General features: G+C 40.1%; 1 protein-coding gene across 6 annotated transcripts in view; it reads left to right on the forward strand.

Moving 5' to 3' along the window:
* Nucleotides 1–19,669, forward strand: part of ASB4 (ankyrin repeat and SOCS box containing 4) — a 77,639-nt gene that overhangs the window by 17,482 nt on the left and 40,488 nt on the right. For all 6 annotated transcript variants that reach the window (XM_053714076.1, XM_053714077.1, XM_053714074.1 and 3 more), the window contains one exon: nucleotides 11,914–12,027. In XM_053714076.1, coding sequence (XP_053570051.1) covers nucleotides 11,914–12,027 — 114 coding nt within the window. The remainder of the gene's footprint in view (nucleotides 1–11,913; nucleotides 12,028–19,669) is intronic.

The following is a 19,669-nucleotide window of genomic DNA, read 5'->3' on the forward strand; positions in this document are numbered from 1 at the left end:
CAGACCTACCATCTGTCCCAGATTCTGTGGAATTGTCACGGGTTGGGAGGTATGACCTGCTTCACTCCCGCATTTTCTTGGTGTGTGGATTTTCAGGGACTGACTCAGCTCTGCCCAGGAAATTCCCTCTCCTGCCCACTACATGTCAAAGTTATGGAATGACCAGCTCTGACACTCTTGTTGTGGCCCCACCCACAATATGTTGGTCCTAGAAACCCTCAGGAGATTGTTGAAAAATACAATATGATCTAAGGGATATATTTTTTTATAATTTTTTTATTGAGGTAAAATATCACATAGTACATATGACTCCCATAACATTCAGGAGAAGCAACATAGATAAAATATAAAGGCAAAATAAACCAAATCGAAGAAAATCTCAAGTAATACAATAATTGACAGAGAAAATAGTTACCTAATTTTTCAGTATAATATGTAATTAAACAACCCCAATATTCTAATATTAACTACATGCTATCTGAATATCCGCAAATTAAACATAGTTGTCTCTCTTGGGCTGTTTCATAAAACAACTTCACTAATAGGGGCGGATTACATGGGGAGGCTAATACTTAATGGGCCACTCTTGGACCCTGTAAATATATCAAATACACATACAAAACTATGTAGCCCCTCCTGTTGAACTTTTGCACCTGAATACAGTCTGCAGGAGAAGTTGCCTAGGTAACTATTAGACTGGTTGGTCATGTGATCAATTGGAACTTAGGAGAAGAGTGTAAGACACAGAAGGAAGCAGACATGTCAGAGCAGTGAAGGTGTGTGTGAGACCTGGCTGTGAGAGGAGCTGCATAGAGACTTCATCTTGTGTAAAGTAACAGCATTCCTCTGATCTGCTGATTTAGTGTATGCTGCCAGCTGCAGTATGACCCTGTGAGAGAGCTGTGGAGAAGAATGCAGACAAAGTAAATGACTGGCAGACCCTGGAGTTTCCCTTCAGCCTGTGCAGCTGAATCCTGTTTAGTGGTAAGGAGTATCCTCTCCCCTTGTCATACTGACAGGGCATTCTGTCCATCACAGAAACTTCTAAACAGCTCTCCCTGCGGATTGCAGCTTCCTATGAGTTGTAACTGTTTAAATGCATGTGGATTACCTTAAAGGGCCCCAACATTTCTGTGCACCAACTGGTACCCATCAGCCATTAGGGTGAAGCCTGAGGGTGGGTTCGCAGGTGGTTTGGGAGGGTGCTGGGCCTGGTTAGAGAGAGTTGGTGTTTTAGTCACTGTATTACTTGCCTTACTTTTATTTGCCATAATCCTTTAATACATGTTCATACTGTTTTACTGTTATTAGTGTGTTTGTTGTAGTTATTTATTATGTTCCTGCCTGGGAAACCCATTCTTGCCCTGGATGCCCAGTCAGGTGGAGGCACTGCCACAGTCATGTACCCCAACTCCCAGGTAGCAGAGACTCAGGATCAGCCTGCAGAGCACATGGAGGTAGCTGGGGTAAAGACCCACAGGGGAAATTGTGGGCCTAGGCCAAACCCCGTTACATTTGGTGGTACTGCTGAGATAAATTGGGGTACACCCAGTAAGGATACGTTAATTCCCCGGCCCATGCTCCCATTTGCGACAGATTGGACCCAGCAACAGAAGATACCATTGCATCATGCAGTGATGATATGCCAGGTACCTCCCTATAGTGAGATGAAACATGTCACCAAGTGCGTAGAGATTGTACTGGGAATAGAAATGGCAACCATCAGAGATATCCTACATGAGTTATACGGTCAAACTTACATGTTAGTATATTTTCCCATGCAGATTTGAGAGGACTTCATAGGCCTACATGTCTATACCTTCTTGAAACAGCTCCTGAAGGATGTCGCTTAGTGTATGCTCTCTCTGATAAGGAGGAAGGGGTTACACTGCAGCAACCCTGCAGTATAGGCCTAAGAAACTTTAATGTATCAAGTTATTCCCAGATTCTGTCCCCTTTGTCAGAGACACCCGCCAGGAGAGTACCGGTTACCCCTGTAGAGACTGGGGCCATCCCCAAACAAAATGTCTACTTTTCCAGTGTGCAAGGGACAACTGCCCCTAAGACCCCAGATCTAGTGGTTTCCTCATTTCCAACATCCCCAAAAACAGGCGATTCCCTATTGAGAGCCACAAGTTCAGGAGAGAGTAACATATCTGAAATACTGCAAAAACTCTCAGAAGCCATAGTGACGGCTACCCATACCCACAGTTACCGTAAGCTGAAAGTGTTTTCTGGGAATCAGCCTGTTCCTGCTGGGGAGGAACCCTTTAAGGCCTGGAATGATAATGCTGTACTATTATTGGAAGAATGGTCTTGTACGGATAACATAAAAAACAACGGATAATGGAGAGTCTTCTTTTCCCAGCTACAAATATGATAAGGCTGTTTAGGGGAGTGAATGAACAAGCTAACGCACAAGATTACCTGAAAGTTTTGCAGGATGCGTATGGAATATCAGAGGGCTCTGATGATCTATTAATCAAGTTCCTAGCCACTAGACAGAAGGAACATGAGAAAGCTTCAGACTATATCAATCGATTACAATTGTCACTGGGAAAACTGTTTCATAATGGAACAGTCACTGCATCTGAGTTGGATGCTCAACTATCCAAACAAATTCAGAAGGGAGGCCTTAGCAATGATCCAGTCATGATCATGTTAAGAGTTAAGTTGGATGATCAAGTCTTGTCCTATTCCACACTGATCCGAAAAGCAAAAATACTGGCGAACCAAATGTCCCCATCTCCTCCACAAAAAGGAAATTCTTTTAAAGCCGCAGAGAAAGAGGATATCGAATTATTGTCTAAGCCATCATCATAACAGATTATTCTCCTACCAGAAGGCAGAACCGCAGGGAGACCACAGGAAGGTTATTCCCAGAGGAACAGTCCCCCCGAGGGAACTGTTTTAAGTGTTGAAAATCAGGGCATTTCAAGCGGGAGTGTCCCACTAATTCATCAGAGACAGGAGTGGAAGTGCTAGCTATTGAGCTGGATGAGGCCCAAGTTACCAGTCCTTTCAGGAAAAGAGAAAAAAAAACACACCCATGTTATCTGTGGGGGCCAAGATCGGGCCCAAATCTCTGATACAGTTACAAATAGAAGGTATTCATGCCTCAACGTTGGTAGATACTGGATCCCAGGTCACCATCATTAATAGAGACTTCTATGACCATCACCTAAAACATATTCTCCTGGAGCCAGCAGGAGAGTTGCAGTTGTGGGGAGTGGGATCTCAGGCCCAGCCTGTAGAGGAATGTATAAGAGTGACAATAACCATCCCACAGTTAAACACAGGAATGATCTGCCCTATGGAATTGGAAGCTCTTGTATGCCCCATGAAGAAAACAATGTGCGCCCCAATAATTTTGGGTACCAACACAAGAATGGTGCAGGACATGTTCAGGGCCTACCTAACTGAAGTGGGAGATGTATCTCTAACCCGACTGATGGAAGTCAGCCCTGTTCTAGGGAAAAAGTGCCATCGACTAGCCCTACAAGCTAGATCAGGATCATGCCACTACTCAGGGAAAGAACCTTTATTTGTAAGGCCTGGAGAGACTAAGACTCTACAAGCCATAGCATCTATGCACCATGAAATATCAGAAGGAACCAGGTAATACCTCATTGAGTCCTTGCCTGAGGAGGATGCAAAAAAGGGTGGACTCTCATACCTGAGGTGAAAGACTGGCGGAATCACTGGTGTAAAGATTTTCCCATAATGATAAGAAATTTAACACCCACAGAGTTCAGAATTGATCGTCACCAGAAGATTGGTGTGATTCACTTGTTAGACCAAGTCTCTTCAGTAATGTCTGTAAAGGCAGAACAGGGGGGTGATCTTGAAGGACCTATAGTTTTTGAACTGGAAGATTCTCCTCTACCACAAATGTGGAGAGATAGCCTCCTATCCAAATTAGCTACTTGAGAGAAAGTCTTCTCCAGGAAAGAAATGGATGTGGGATGTGCAAAGAGTGCCACATATGCTATCAGACTTTCTGACCAAGCTCCTTTCAGAGAAAGATCAAGGAGAATACCCCCTCGAGATGTGGAAGATGTCCGGGATATACTCAAACAGATGGAAAAATCTGGCGTTAGAAGTCCATATGCCTCACCCATAGTGGTAGTTAGGAAAAAAATGGCACAGTCCGACTCTGCATAGACTATCAAACTTTAAACAAAAGGACTGTGCTAGATCAATATATGCTGCCATGGATAGAAGATCTACTAGAAGCCCTTTCTGGAAGCCAGTGGTTCAGTGTCCTTGGGTCCTTGGGTATTATCAGGTACCCATGAAGAAGGAGGATCAGGAAAAGACAGATTTCATCTATCCCTTGAGATTCTACGAGTTTAACAGGATGCCCCAAAGGGTCACTGGAGCTCCCGCCACCTTTCAAAGGCTGATGGAGAAGACTGTGGGGGATATGAATCACAAAGAGTGCCTAGTCTATCTTGATGATCTCATAGTGTTCGGAAGGACAACAGAAGAGCACGAACAGCGATTGCTGAAGGTGTTGGATTGACTCCAAGTAGAGGGTCTGAAATTATCAATAGACGAATGTCGGTTTGCCCAGAACTCTGTTACATATGTCACATTGTTTCTGCACAAGGTGTGAAAACTGACCCGACCCAAATTGAAGTGGTGATGAACTGGCCCAGGCCAGATAACATCAGTGATCTGCGCTCATTTTTGGGATTCTGCGGTTACTACCCGAGGTTTGTGAAAGATTATTCAAAGATTGCTCGAGAGCTACACAACCTGTTAAAGACTACCTCTGATACAGAGGGTGTTAAGGCGCCAAGTCCTAAAGACTCCTTTGGAAAGAAATGGACCTAAGGATGCAAAGAAACCTTCTTAATCTTGAAGAAAAGACTCACAGAAGCTCCTGTATTGGCGTATGCACATCCTGAGAAACCATATGTGCTCCATGTTGATGCCAGTATGGAAGGCCTAGGGGGCGTACTGCATCAAAGCTACCCAGAAGGGTTAAGACCAGTGGCCTACATAAGTAGAAGTCTAACTGGTGCAGAGAAAAACTATCCGGTCCATAAGCTAGAATTCTTGGCGCTCAAGTGGGCAATTGTGGACAAGTTACATGACTATTTATATGGAGCAACATTCGAGGTAAGGACGGATAACAATCTGCTTACTTATATTCAAACAACAGCTAAGCTGGATGCCACAGGGCATAGGTGGCTGGCAGCATTGTTGAACTATAGTTTCAGCCTTAAATACAAGCCAGGCCCTAAGAATGTCAGTGCGGACGCTCTGTCCCACAGACCTGGACTTTCTCCTCATGAAGAAAAGGAGGAATGGGAAGAAATCTCTGTCCCTGGGGTAGGAGCCCTGTGCCAAAAATTTAGTGGCCGAGAGGCAGGATGAGTTCTCTGAACTCAGAGGTATAGACTCCATATGTCACTCCCCAGAAGCCGTACCAGAGGTATTCTGTGCTCCAGCAATGCTCCAACAGTGGTCTCATATAACCAATGAAGACAAGAAGAAAGCCCAGTCACAGGACTGGTATATAGGGACAGTCCTCAAGGCAATGAGAGCCAAGAACTCTAAATTACTGAGCTCCCTCCCCATTGAACAAAGAGATTTGTACCGGAGAGAATGGAGTAAACTACATCTAGAAGATGGAATCCTTTATAGAATTATAAAATACCATGACCACCTTGGTCGAAAGCAGCTAGTGTTACCTCATAGATATCGGGGAATGGTCCTGAGAGCCCTCCATAATCAACATGGGCATCTTGGGGTAGACAAGACCTATTGCCTGGTACAAGACCGGTTCTTTTGGCCTCACATGAGAGAACATGTTGAACATTATGTGAAGACCTGCAGAAGATGTATTCAGAGAAAGACTCTGCCTGTGAGAGCTGCCCCTATGGGCCACCTGAGAAGTACAGGACCCCTGGATATTGTGTGCATGGACTATCTATGTATTGAGAATGATACTACCGGAATCGGGAATGTTCTGGAAGTAGCAGACCATTTCAACAGATATGCTCAGGCTTTTCCCACTAAAGACCAGAAGGCTGTGACTGTAGCCAAGGTCCTCTGGCAGAAATATTTTGTGCACTACGTTCTGCCCAATCGAATACATTCTGATCAAGGTAGAGACTTTGAGAGTAAGCTGATCAAAGAACTGTTGGATATGTTGCAGGTTCACAAGTCCTGGAATAAGCATGTAGAAGCCATTGTCCACGCATATAATTGCACAAGGCATGAGTCTACAGGATTCTCACCCTACTTCCTAATGTTTGGAAGGGAAGCCAGACTACCGATAGATGTCCGGTTGGGTCTCTCACTTTCAGTATGTGAGGACCCTCAGACAAAACCTTCTCAGTGCATACGAGTTGGCCACTCAAGCTGCGGCAAAAATGGAGGAACGCAACAAAAGAAGATACAATACCAAATTGAAGCATCGGGAAGTCCAAGCGGGAGACAAGGTTCTCAAGCATCTGGTGACCTCCCCACCCAAGTGGCCAGAGCTGAAGATTCCCAGGCACATTCTGGACTTCCTCAGAGAGAACAGAGAATGGGTACTAGAATACGACAGCCTCCCAGGGTTCTTACTTACGATCAAATCAGAGAACCCAGTTATGTACATATGCCCCAGGTACAGTCTAAAATGGTTGATTTTCTGTATGCGGTTGCGGAAATGATGAATGTTGGAACCCCTCTGTACTAGAGTAAACTGTAAGATAGTTAACGTTTGTTTATAGGACTGTTAGTGCATTTATTATTATTTATATGTTTTGTTTTTTCAATTTACCTCTTGGTGGAACCTTGCCAGTGGAAGGCAAGGATTTTACGAGGGGAAGAATGTAGCCCCTCCTGTTGAACATTTTCCTGTTGAACTTTTGCACCTGTATACAGTCTGCAGGAGAAGTTGCCTAGGTAACTATTAGACTGGTTGGTCATGTGATCAATTGAAACTGAAAGAAGAGTGCAAGACACAGGAGGAAGCAGACATGTCAGAGCAGTGAAGGTGTGTGTGAGGCCTGGCTGTGAGAGAGCTGCAGAATTCATCTTGTGTAAAGTAACAGCATTCCTCTGATCTGCTGATTTAGTGTATGCTGCCAGCTGCAGTATGACCCTGTAAGAGAGCTGTGGAGAAGAATGCATACAAAGTAAATGACTGGCAGACCCTGGAGTTTCCCTTTAGCCTGTGCAGCTGAATCCTGTTTAGTGGTAAGGAGTATCCTCTCCCCTTGTCATACTGACAGGGCATTCTGTCCATCACAGAAACTTCTAAACAGCTCTTCCTGTGGATTGCAGCTTCCTATGAGTTGTAACTGTTTAAATGCATGTGGATTACCTTAATGGGCCCCAACATTTCTGTGCACCAACTGGTACCCATCAGCCATTAGGGTGAAGCCTGACTGTAGGTTCACAGGTGGTTTGGGAGGGTGCTGGGCCTGGTTAGAGAGAGTTGGTGTGTTAGTTAGCCACTGTATTACTTGCCTTACTTTTATTTACCATAATCCTTTAATACATGTTCATACTGTTTTACTGTTATTAGTGTGTGTATTGTAGTTATTTATTATGTTCCTGCCTGGGAAACTCATTCTTGCCCTGGATGCCCAGTCAGGTGGAGGCACTGCCACAGTCATGTAGCCCAACTCCCAGGTAGCGGAGACTCAGGATCAGCCTGCAGAGCACATGGAGATAGCCGGGGTAAAGACCCACAGGGGTAATTGTGGGCCTAGGCCAAACCCTGTTACAACTATAACTTATATAGTGGAATGGATTTGTTACTTAGACAATAAAACCTTCAAAGATATATAAATGTAAACTATATCACAGTAATCTATTAATAGATAAAATATAATTAATCTATCATTGGAAGGGTGTTATACATGAAATATATTAACATAATTTGCAAAGAATGCTAGCATCATCAGACTATTGGACTACAATATCTAAACAAAATAATAAAACCCTGTAGACAGTGGAAGTAACTATTATGTATGTCCATGGCAGAAATAGAAAACGTTAAATGTATCTTTCCATATGGCCAATGAGCTAGATAGCGTATAGAAAAAAAAGTGTAATTATTTATCATGGCTAGTTATATTAATTAATTCTAAGTCAAGTAGCTATTTAGTATTGAGCTAGCAGTGTATAGTGTTGCACATTATATAGACTCTTAATCCCACTGTTTAAAATAGCTAAAACTATTTTAAGTAATAAAGATCTCCTGTTATCAAAAACAAAGAAATACAAAAAAAACTTCTATAGCCATATAAAAAGAATCTGCTTGTCTTCTACTATTCTACCTGATTAACAGATATTGACGTGAAGCATTAGCTTCTATTATCCAGAAACATTGACTTATGCCAATTCAGTGCTTCTAACATACCCATGAAATAACTAACTTTGCTATAAATCAACTAATAGACAGACCAGTAAATAACAAATTGTGTAACTATTATGCAATGAGTCTTACACATATACCATTAGCCAATGCCATATGACAAGACTTGATAATGCCAGGAGCAAGAGCTCCCAAAATAAAGACGTTGAATGGCTCCGCTGAGCGGCATAGCAACTTCCAAAAAGTTTATCCTATACCAGCGCACCAGACTGGGGGAGCACTAGGTAAGGGTGAACAACTTCAATCAACATGCTAACCAGCAGTAAATAAACAGAAGAAACAAGCCTGATAGGCACTAAATAAATAAAAATATATATTGAAACTGTTCAGTTTGACACCCATTGAAAACAGTGTCCCTGAGCTAGGTTTGGTCACGTATTTCTGCTTCACCCCACTCCAATCTTGTAGGCATGTAGAACCCAGTACACGGATGCCCTGTCACAAAGGTTCAGCCTTGGAATGACACTATAGAGAGCTTTCCATTGCTCTAAGATATCTTCGATTAAAAATGAAAAAGTCATGGTGAGAGAAAATCCCAGCCTCATCACTCTGAGGGATTTTTACTCCATGAGTAAAAAACGCCATGTACTGCCGTCGCACATCATCAGTCAGTTTGTAAATTGTCCCAAGTACAATTTGTAGTATATCTCCAGATATAATGATTTGGCTCTGGTTTCAGTGTGCAGCGAGACATCCGCTGCACTCAAGGATTCTCGGATGTTTTCGTCCTCAGAGCCACAGCCGACATCTATAAAGGTGTATGTAGTAGGCTTATCCTGGTTAGTTTTGCCAGCCAAAGTCAGATTGCAGCACGTTTCCAGAAGGATAATACTCTGGTAAGTATGTCCCTGTATATCCACATCGGGCTTCAAGTTTGGTAAACATTGCAGCAAAAAAGCAGTTTCATGCCATGTGAAAAGTTGTTTCTTTTGGGGCTTCATAGGATATTACTGTGCGGAGTCTCGCACCTCAGACATGTCGGCACTTCCCCAAGCTGCCTTCAGTTGGTTTTCAATGAGGTTAAGACGATCTGAAAGCCAATTGTCTAAAAATGCCAACAAGGATTGTTCTGCAGGCTTCATTATGTGCATTATAGGATAGGGGTTATAAATCGTACTGGTTATTGGAAAGTGTGAGCTGTTCGTCCTGTGTCTGCAGGATAATGGAGAGGGCTACATGAGGGCCTAAGCAGTTAGATGTCCTCCGCTACACACCTAATCTATTCAGACCTTCCGGGTTGAAATCTTTATAGATGAGCATAGTGTTCTATTCAGCAAGTCTTGAGCTGCAAAACGTTATTGAAGAGTGTCTTAGATTGCAACATTTCAGAGCAGTAAATAGTGGATTTATCTGCTCCTCTATTCAGCCATAAAGAAAAGTAACCATCTTGGCGGCTGCTCCGACACGCCCCCTGCATATAATATATATTAATGTTTACAAATAATTTAAATAAATCTCAAGTTACAAAAGTACATAATCTAATCATAGACATAGGGTAACAATGTGTACAATGTTTTAATAAGAAATCTCACTTATCTGAAAACAATGCAGTTACCAAACTGAGTAGTATCTTTATGTAACACCCCTGATTTACTAAACCTCTATTTGTATAACTTAAAAGTAAGTCATTATTTTATATATGCACTGTATATATCAGCAGTTAAGCACAGCATGCCATAAAATCTGCATATAAAATGAAGGCCTAGATTACAAGTGGAAAGGTACTGATATCACAGGGTGTGCTATCAATATCGCTGGACTGCACTAGGATTAGTGCTTAATCTGGTATTACTAGGCAATGGTAAAACGGAATTACCAGAATATCGCGACCACGCTAAGCATTGCTCATATTACAAGTTGAAAGTAATGTGTTGCACTCTAGCGCTAAAAAATTTATTTCAACTTTTTTAGCGCATCTTTAGAAGTCTATAAGGAAAGGGAGTTAGCAAGGTTACACTATCCAATCTCCAGATGTTAACACACCTGATTCTTTCACTTTGCTTTTCACTTGTAATATAAGCTTAAGAATAAGAGCGCTATTGATTTACTTTGAGCACAGTACGCGCTGAAAAGCGCTAATATTTTTGCGCTGCACTTGTAATCTAGGCCTAAATGTTTTCAAAGAGTTTAACAGTAAGTTTGTCAGCAAAATTGCTTTAGTTTGCATCTTGTATGTGTATTGTAAATCCTTTGCTGTGTCTTGTTGACTACAGTTATAAATAAGTGCACTCCAGACTCTTTGGGGAGGAGGGGAAAAACACAATGTTCAGAGTTAAATTACAGGAAAATTACTCATAATGAAAGTAAATTACAGAGTTTTTAGTTGAACATTTTGTCGTACAAGTAGAAATATGTGGCTAATTGATTAAATAATAATCACAACTGCTTGATGTGTTTGAATACAGATTTACTGATGTAGGCTCATTTGTGTGCACAATATGACAGTTGTGTTTGTATCAATGTTATACATAGAGCATAACTACCATTTGCCAGGGGTATGTGGGTAGTGGTCACTGGTGTTTTGTGTGCAGAGCTGCAAATAGAGGGGTGAAGCATCAGGTCATTGGTGGTGATGTTTGGCAGGTTGTTGGTGATGATGTTTGGCAGTTTGTTGGTGGTGATGTTAGGCAGGTCATTGGTGGTGATGTTTGGCAGGTTGTTGGTGGTGATGTTAGGCAGGTTGTTGGTGGTGATGTTTGGCAGGTTGTTGGTGGTGATGTTAGGCAGGTTGTTGGTGGTGATGTTAGGCAGGTTGTTGGTGGTGATGTTTGGCAGGTTGTTGGTGGTGATGTTAGGCAGGTCATTGGTGGTGATGTTTGGCAGGTTGTTGGTGGTGATGTTAGGCAGGTTGTTGGTGGTGATGTTTGGCAGGTTGTTGGTGGTGATGTTAGGCAGGTTATTGGTGGTGATGTTTGGCAGGTTGTTAGTGGTGATGTTTGGCAGGTTGTTGGTGGTGATGTTAGGCAGGTCGTTGGTGGTGATGTTTGGCAGGTTTTTGGTGGTGATGTTTGGCAGGCTGTGGGTGGAGTTAGTGGGTCTTGGTCAGAGCCGGGACAGCCCCTGGTTTAGCTCTGGAAACCGGGACATTTTCTGAAGAGGAAGCTGCAGAAGGAACAGCAGGACTGAGCGTATGCAATATGTGGGCAGTGGGGAACACTGACTGATATTAGTGTTAGTTATGCAGTTCTTAATAATAATTGGCTTATAGGGTCTTACTACTAATATTCTGTGAGCAATAGCACAAAGTATCTATTAACCAATAAAAAAATAAACAAAAATGAGCTATGAGCCAATTAGTGTTAACAGGCAGAATACAACTGTATAAATTCAATTTAAATTTAAAAATATTTTACTTGAGATGTTCTCATGCAAAAAATAAATATTCTCCATTGTTAAACTGTGCTCCCTCATATGGACAGCAAATACTTTTTTTAATACAGTGTCCCATCAAAGTTATATTTTATAAATGCCTAAAATATATAAAGGTTTACCAATGATATATAGCTAATAGCTATTGTGTTTTGTAGGTAATTCAAGAATGTCATTCCTACCCAAGTGCAGTTGAAGTCATGGCTAATGCTTATGAGCACATCAAGTCGACTACAAAATGGAGAAGGGCAATACCAGATGATATCTTTGAGGTAACAACCATCTATGTATTTGAACATTAAAAAAAATAGCTACTTCCTGTAATATCATGACAAATGCAATGCCCAGTTGTCTAAAGACAAAGACCCTGATATTAAAAAAAATTGTCAGGTGATATATTGCAAAAAAGTGGGCTGTACCTTTCTGTTCCAACGAGTGGCAATGTGTCTCCCATAGGAAATAATAGGGATTGCAGATTTAGCAAAAGTATGTCCACATAGCCAATTAGCTGTGATGTTGGCGGAGGGGGGTGTCTACAAAGCATGTTTACACAAAATAGACTGTGTGTTTGCAAAAACAAAAAAAAAACGTTCTCACTGTTCTGTAACAAATGTGTTAGTAATAGAGAACATGGGCCCGATCCGATATGCAGCGTCGCCCGCAAAAGCCGGCGACGCCGGTTTTTGCGCATTTTTGGTATTACATATACGGCGTAGCATACAAGTTACGGCCGTATATTTCACCCGTCGCTCACAATTTTTCTCCCATAAGCTAACATGGGACCGCGGTGTAAATTGGTACCCAATATCCAGCGCAAGGACTTACGTGGCGAAAATGGAGAAATCTTACTCCATTTACACCTCGCCATAAAAAGCAGCCGTAGCAGGCCTTGCGCTGAGTATGGGAGCACCGTAACTCCCTAAAATGCCTAAAAAAAAAAACTAACACCTAACGCATGCGCAATGTCTAGCTACCTGTCAACCACAATCCCCCACCGTAATAACTAATATAGTGTATTAACTCCTAAACCGTCATAGGCCACACCGCAATAAACCTATTGTTGTATTAACCCCTAAACCGCCATAGCCCACATAGCCTATTAAATCTATTAACCCCTAATCTGCCGCCGCCGACTTCGCCGCCATTATAATAAAGTTATTAACCCCTAAACCTAAGTCTAACCGTAACACCCCCCTAACTTAATTATTACTTAAATAAATCTAAATAATATTACTATTATTAACTAAAGTATTCCTATTTAAAACTAAATACTTACCTATAAAATAAAACCTAAGATAGCTACAATATAATTAATAATTACATGTAGCTATTTTAGGGTTTATATTTATTTTACAGGTAACTTTGTATTTATTTTAACTAGGTACAATAGCTATTAAATAGTTAATAACTATTTAATAGCTACCTAGTTAAAATAATTACAAATTTACCTGTAAAATAAACCCTAACCTAAGTTACAATTACACCTAACACTACACTATCATTAAATTAATTAAATCAATTAACTACAATGAGCTAAAATTAAATACAATTAAATATAATAAACTATAGTACAAAAAACAAACACTAAATTACAGAAAATAAAAAAATACAAGAAGTTTAAACTAATTACACCTAATCTAAGCCCCCTAATAAAATAAAAAAGCCCCCCAAAATAATAAAATGCCCTACCCTATACTAAATTACAAATAGCCCTTTAAAAGGGCTTCTTGTGGGGCATTGCCCCAAAGTAATCAGCTCTTTTACCTGTAAAAAAAGAAATACACCCCCCCCCAACATTAAAACCCACCACCCACACACCCCTACTCTAAAACCCACCCAATCCCCCCCTTAATAAAACCTAACACTACACCCTTGAAGATCACCCTACCTTGAGCCGTTTTCACCCAGCCGGGCACAAGTGGTCATCCGATCCGGGCAGAAGTCTTCATCCGATCGGGGCAGAAGAGGACATCCGGACCAGCAGAAGTCTTCATCCTATCTGGGCAGAAGAGGACATCCGGACCGGCAGAAGTCTTCATCCAAGCGGCATCTTCTATCTTCTTCCATCCGACGAGGAGCGACTCCATCTTGAAGACATCCGACGCGGAGCATCCTTCCAGCACGGCAACTACTCGACGAAAAATTTTTTTATTTTCTGTAATTTAGTGGGGGCGGGGGTTTTGTACCATAGTTTATTTTATTTAATTGTATTTAATTTTAGAAATTGTAGTTAATTTATTTAATTAATTTAATGATAGTGTAGTGTTAGGTGTAATTGTAACTTGGGTTAGGGTTTATTTTACAGGTAAATTTGTAATTATTTTAACTAGGTAGCTATTAAATAGTTATTAACTATTTAATAGCTATTGTACCTAGTTAAAATAAATACAAAGTTGCCTGTAAAATAAAAATAAATCCTAAAATAGCTACATGTAATTATTAATTATATTGTAGCTATCTTAGGGTTTATTTTATAGGTAAGTATTTAGTTTTAAATAGGAATACTTTAGTTAATAATAGTAATATTACTTAGCTTTATTTAAGTAATAATTAAGTTAGGGGGGTGTTTACAGTTAGACTTAGGTTTAGGGGTTAATAACTTTATTATAATGGCGGCGAAGTCGGCGGCGGCAGATTAGGGGTTAATAGATTTAATAGGCTATGTGGGCTATGGCGGTTTAGGGGTTAATACTACAATAGGTTTATTGCTGTGTGGGCTATGGCGGTTTAGGGGTTAATAATTTAGTTATTACTTGCGGTGTGGGCTATGGCGGTTTAGGGGTTAATAATTAGGCTTACGTGTCGGGCTTATTTTTGGGAGGCGTGTTAGACAGTTACGGGAGATTTGAAATTTTTGTTAGTTTACTTAGGCGCCTGCAATTTCTAAAGTGCCGTAAGTCACTGGCGACTCCAGAAATTTGTACTTACGCTTATTTCTGGACATCGCTAGTTTATCTGACTTACGGCACTTAGGAAATGCCGGAGAAATATATGTAATACCCCAATGTGCAAGGTGAAATTACGGGCGAAGCAGGTTTCCACGCTTGCACCGAAACCTACGCCGTATATCGGATCGCGCCCCATGTTTGTTACAGTGCGGTTACAATATTATAAGTATAACACATTCAGAACAGTGAGAACTTAAATTGGCAATACATAAACAAAAAGGGAAAGTCACGATTACTGTCTTCTATGAAATATTAAAGGGACACTGAACCCAAATTTTTTTCTTTCATGATTCAGATAGAGCATGCAATTTTAAGCAACTTTCTAATTTACTTCTATTATCAATTTTAATTTGTTGTCTTGCTATCTTTATTTGAAAAAGAAGGCATCTCAACAAATGTTTGCTTCAGGACCATGGACAGCACTTGTTTAATGGTGCTGACCAATCAGCAAGGACAACCCAGGTTGTTCACCAAAAATGGGCCGGCATCTAAACTTACTTTCTTGCTTTTCAAATAAACATACCAAGAGAATGAAGAAAATTTGATAATAGGAGTAAATATGAAAGTTTCTTAAAAATGCATGCTCTATGTGAATCATGAAAGAAAATTTTTGAGTACAGTGTCCCTTTAATATTGTGAACAAGAAAGAATTGTGAACAAGAAAAAAATAAATCTAAAGGCGAAATACCCTATTTTTACAATCACGACAAGACGTTACATACATATTATTATATTATACAATAAAATACAGATAAATGAAACATTGCATATACACCTATCATATACCCACAATCCTCCACCTCCTATAGGTATATTATTGATGTAATAATTCCACTATTATATTATAACAAAAGGGGTTGAGTTTCTGTTGATACATGTAAATTGTATTGCCAAACAATACTGTGTAGGTGGCAATTGCTGCGTTGAATATATCACCAGCATTACCACCCACTGAGATGTATAGTAAAACACCTCTTGGCGAGACTGTCTTCAGACACTGATGTCAGCAGTTTTGAATATTTCACCGGCAATCTTAATCCCACGAAGACCCCTTTTGAATATATACGTATAATGCCACATACTGGATGTTTTGGTCATCAGGACCAGAGTGAGATTTATCCTTTTTTGAAAAACACAGTTCACTTGAAGGTTATTGGGATACTTTTCTACGCACAACAGCAATGTTCAACTCATCCAAAATTTGTCACTACACAGAATGGCTTAGATTACAAATGAAGCGTTATTTTGGGCAAGATGTCTAACATGAATTGCGCTAATGAGAAACTACTACCGCAAATATATTGCTAGCAAATGTGCGCTGGTATTACAAGTTGAAAGTGAGAAGTGAGTGCTGCATCCTACTAGTGAGTCTTACTTATCATGGAATAGATCACAAGGACAGGAAAGGGGATGGGAAAAGAGGACAGAGTGTAGGCCTTGGTTTCCTCAGTGACATGACAGCTAGGCTGTTAAGTGTCAGAGAAAAGCTGGCCCTTTGCATACAGAGAGGAGGAAGAGTTTACAATCCAGTATTGGGTCAAAACCCATGCTTTAAAGAGTCCTTTCCTGTGTGCCTGTATAACAATTTTAGTGAAATTTGTAGAAAGTGCATTGTATGTATTATGCATTTTCCTTCTTCTAATGATGAGCAATGTCCAGATGCCTTCCTAGGTATCTCTTCAACAAAGGATATCATGGGAACAAAGCACATTTGATAATATAAATAAATTGGAAACTTTTTTTTAAATAGTATGTGCTGTCTGAATCCCAAAATAAAATGCTAGGGTTTCATATCCCTTTAAGACAGGCACCCTTTGTTAAAAAAAAATGTAATGATGCTTTTTTAATTATTTGTGAATAAGGAATCTTGGCCTCCATTACATATGCAGCGTTGCCCGCAAAAGCCAGCAACGCCGGTTTTTGCGCTGTTTTGGTATCACATATACGCCCGTATATTTCACCAGTCGCTCGCAATTTTTACTCCCATAGGCTAACATGGGACCGCGTCGTAAATCGGTATGCAATATCCAGCGCAAGGCCTTATGTGGCGAAAATTGAGAAATCTTACTCCATTTTTACCTCGCCATAAAAGGCAGTCGTAGCAGGCCTTGCGCTGAGTATGGGAGCACCGTAACTCCCTAAAATGCCTGCAAAAATAAACTAACACCTAACGCATGCGCAATGTCCATCTACCTGTCAACCGCAATCCCCCCACCGCAATAACTAATAAAGTCTATTAACCCCTAAACCGCCATAGCCCACACCGCAATAAACCTATTCTAGCATTAACCCCTAAACCACCATAGCCCACACCGCAATAAACCTATTCTAGTATTAACCCCTAAACCGCCATAGCTCACACCACAATAAACCTATTCTAGTATTAACCCCTAAACTGCCATAGCCCACATAGCCTATTAAATGTATTAACCCCTAATCTGCCGCCGCCGACGTCGCCGCCACTATAATAAAGTTATTAACCCCTAAACCTAAGTCTAACCCTAACACCCCCCCTAACTTAAATATTATTTAAATAAATCTACATAATATTACTATTATTAACTAAATTATTCCTATTTAAAACTAAATACTTACCTATAAAATAAACCCTAAGATAGCTACAATATAATTAATAATTACATGTAGCTATTTTAGGATTTATTTTTATTTTACAGGCAACTTTGTATTTATTTTAACTAGGTACAATAGCTATTAAATAGTTAATAAACTACAAACTACAAATTTACCTGTAAAATAAATCCTAACCTAACTTACAATTACACCTAACACTACACTATCAATAAATTAATTAAATTAATTAACTACAATTACCTAAAATTAAATACAATAAAATAAAATAAAATAAAATAAGTTATAGTACAAATAAAACAAACACTAAATTACAGAAAATAAAAAAAATACAAGAAGTTTAAACTAATTACACCTAATCTAAGCCCCCAAATAAAATAAAAAAGCCCCCCAAAATAATAAAATTCCCTACCCTATACTAAATTACAAATAGCCTTTAAAAGGACTTTTTGTGGGGCATTGCCCCAAAGTAATCAGCTCTTTTACCTGTAAAAAAAGAAATACAACCCCTGCAACATTAAAACCCACCACCAACCCACCCAATCTCCCCTTAAAAAAACCTAACACTAACCCCTCGAAGACCACCCTACCTTGAGCCGTCTTCACCCAGCCGGGCAGAAGTCTTCATCCGATCCGGGGAGCGGCTCCATCTTGAAGACATCCGACGCGGAGCATCATTCCTGGCCGACGACTAACCGACTAATGAAGGTTCCTTTAAATGACGTCATCGAAGATGGTGTCCCTTCAATTCCAATTGGCTGATAGAACTCTATGAGCCAATCGGAATTAAGGTAGGAAAAATTCTATTGGCTGTTCCAATCAGCCAATAGAATGCGAGCTCATTCCTATTGGCTGATTGCATCAGCCAATAGGATTTTTCTTATCTTAATTCCGATTGGCTGATAGAATTCTATCAGCCAATCGTAATTGAAGGGATGCCATCTTGGATGACGTCATTTAAAGGAACTTTCATTCGTCGGTTAGTCATCGGCCAGGAAGGATGCTCCGCGTTGGATGTTTTCAAGATGGAGCCGCTCCTCGTCGGATGGAAGAAGATAGAAGATGCCGCTTGGATGAAGACTTCTTCCCGGCTGGAGGACCTCTTCTGCCCGGATTGGATGAAGACTTCTGCCCGGCTGGGTGAAGACGGCTCAAGGTAGGGTGGTCTTCAAGGGGTTAGTGTTAGGTTTTTTTAAGGGGGTATTGGGTGGGTTTTAGAGTAAGGTTGGGTATGTGGGTGGTGGGTTTTAATGTTGGGGGGTTGTATTTCTTTTTTTACAGGTAAAAGAGCTGATTACTTTGGGGCAATGCTCCGCAAAAAGCCCTTTTAAGGGCTATTTGTAATTTAGTATAGGGTAGGGAATGTTATTATTTTGTGGGGCTTTTTTATTTTATTAGGGGGCTTAGATTAGGTGTAATTAGTTTAAACTTCTTGTAAAAAAAATTATTTTCTGTAATTTAGTGGGGGGGGGGTTGTACTTTATTTTATGTTATTTAATTGTATTTAATTTTAGGTAATTGTTGTTAATTATTTTAATTAATTTAATGATAGTGTAGTGTTAGGTGTAATTCTAATTTAGGTTAGGATTGATTTTACAGGTAAATTTGTAGTTATTTTAACTAGGTAGCTATTAAATAGTTATTAACTATTTAATAGCTATTGTACCTAGTTAAAATAAATACAAATTTGCCTGTAAAATAAAAATAAATCCTAAAATAGCTACAATGTAATTATTAATTATATTGTAGCTATCTTAGGGTTTATTTTATAGTTAAGTATTTAGTTTTAAATAGGAATAATTTAGTTAATAATAGTAATATTATTTCGATTTATTTAAATAATATTTAAGTTAGGGGGTGTTAGGGTTAGGGTTAGACTTAGGTTTAGGGGTTAATAACTTTATTATAGTGGTGGCGACGTTGGCGACGACAGATTAGGGGTTAATACATTTAATAGGCTATGTGGGCTATGGCGGTTTAGGGGTTAATACTAGAATAGGTTTATTGCGGTGTGGGCTATGGTGGTTTAGGGGTTAATAATTTAGTTATTACTTGCGGTGTGAGCTATGGCGGTTTAGGGGTTAATAATTAGGCTTATTGCGTTGTGTGGGGTTGTCGGTCTAGGGGTTAATACATTTATTATTAGTAGTGAGAGGGGGGATTGTGGATATAGGGGTTTTTACGTGTCAGGCTTATTTTTGGGAGGCAGGTTAGACTTCTACGGGAGATTTGTTATTTTCTTTACTTTTCTTAGGCGCCGGCAGTTTCTAAAGTGCCGTAAGTCACTAGCGACTCCAGAAATTTGTAGTTACGCTCATTTCTGGACATCGCTAGTTTATCTGACTTTGGGCACTTTATGAACTGCCGTATATGTAAT

Source organism: Bombina bombina, chromosome 5 (genome assembly GCF_027579735.1).
Source record: "Bombina bombina isolate aBomBom1 chromosome 5, aBomBom1.pri, whole genome shotgun sequence".
Taxonomy (NCBI): domain Eukaryota; kingdom Metazoa; phylum Chordata; class Amphibia; order Anura; family Bombinatoridae; genus Bombina; species Bombina bombina.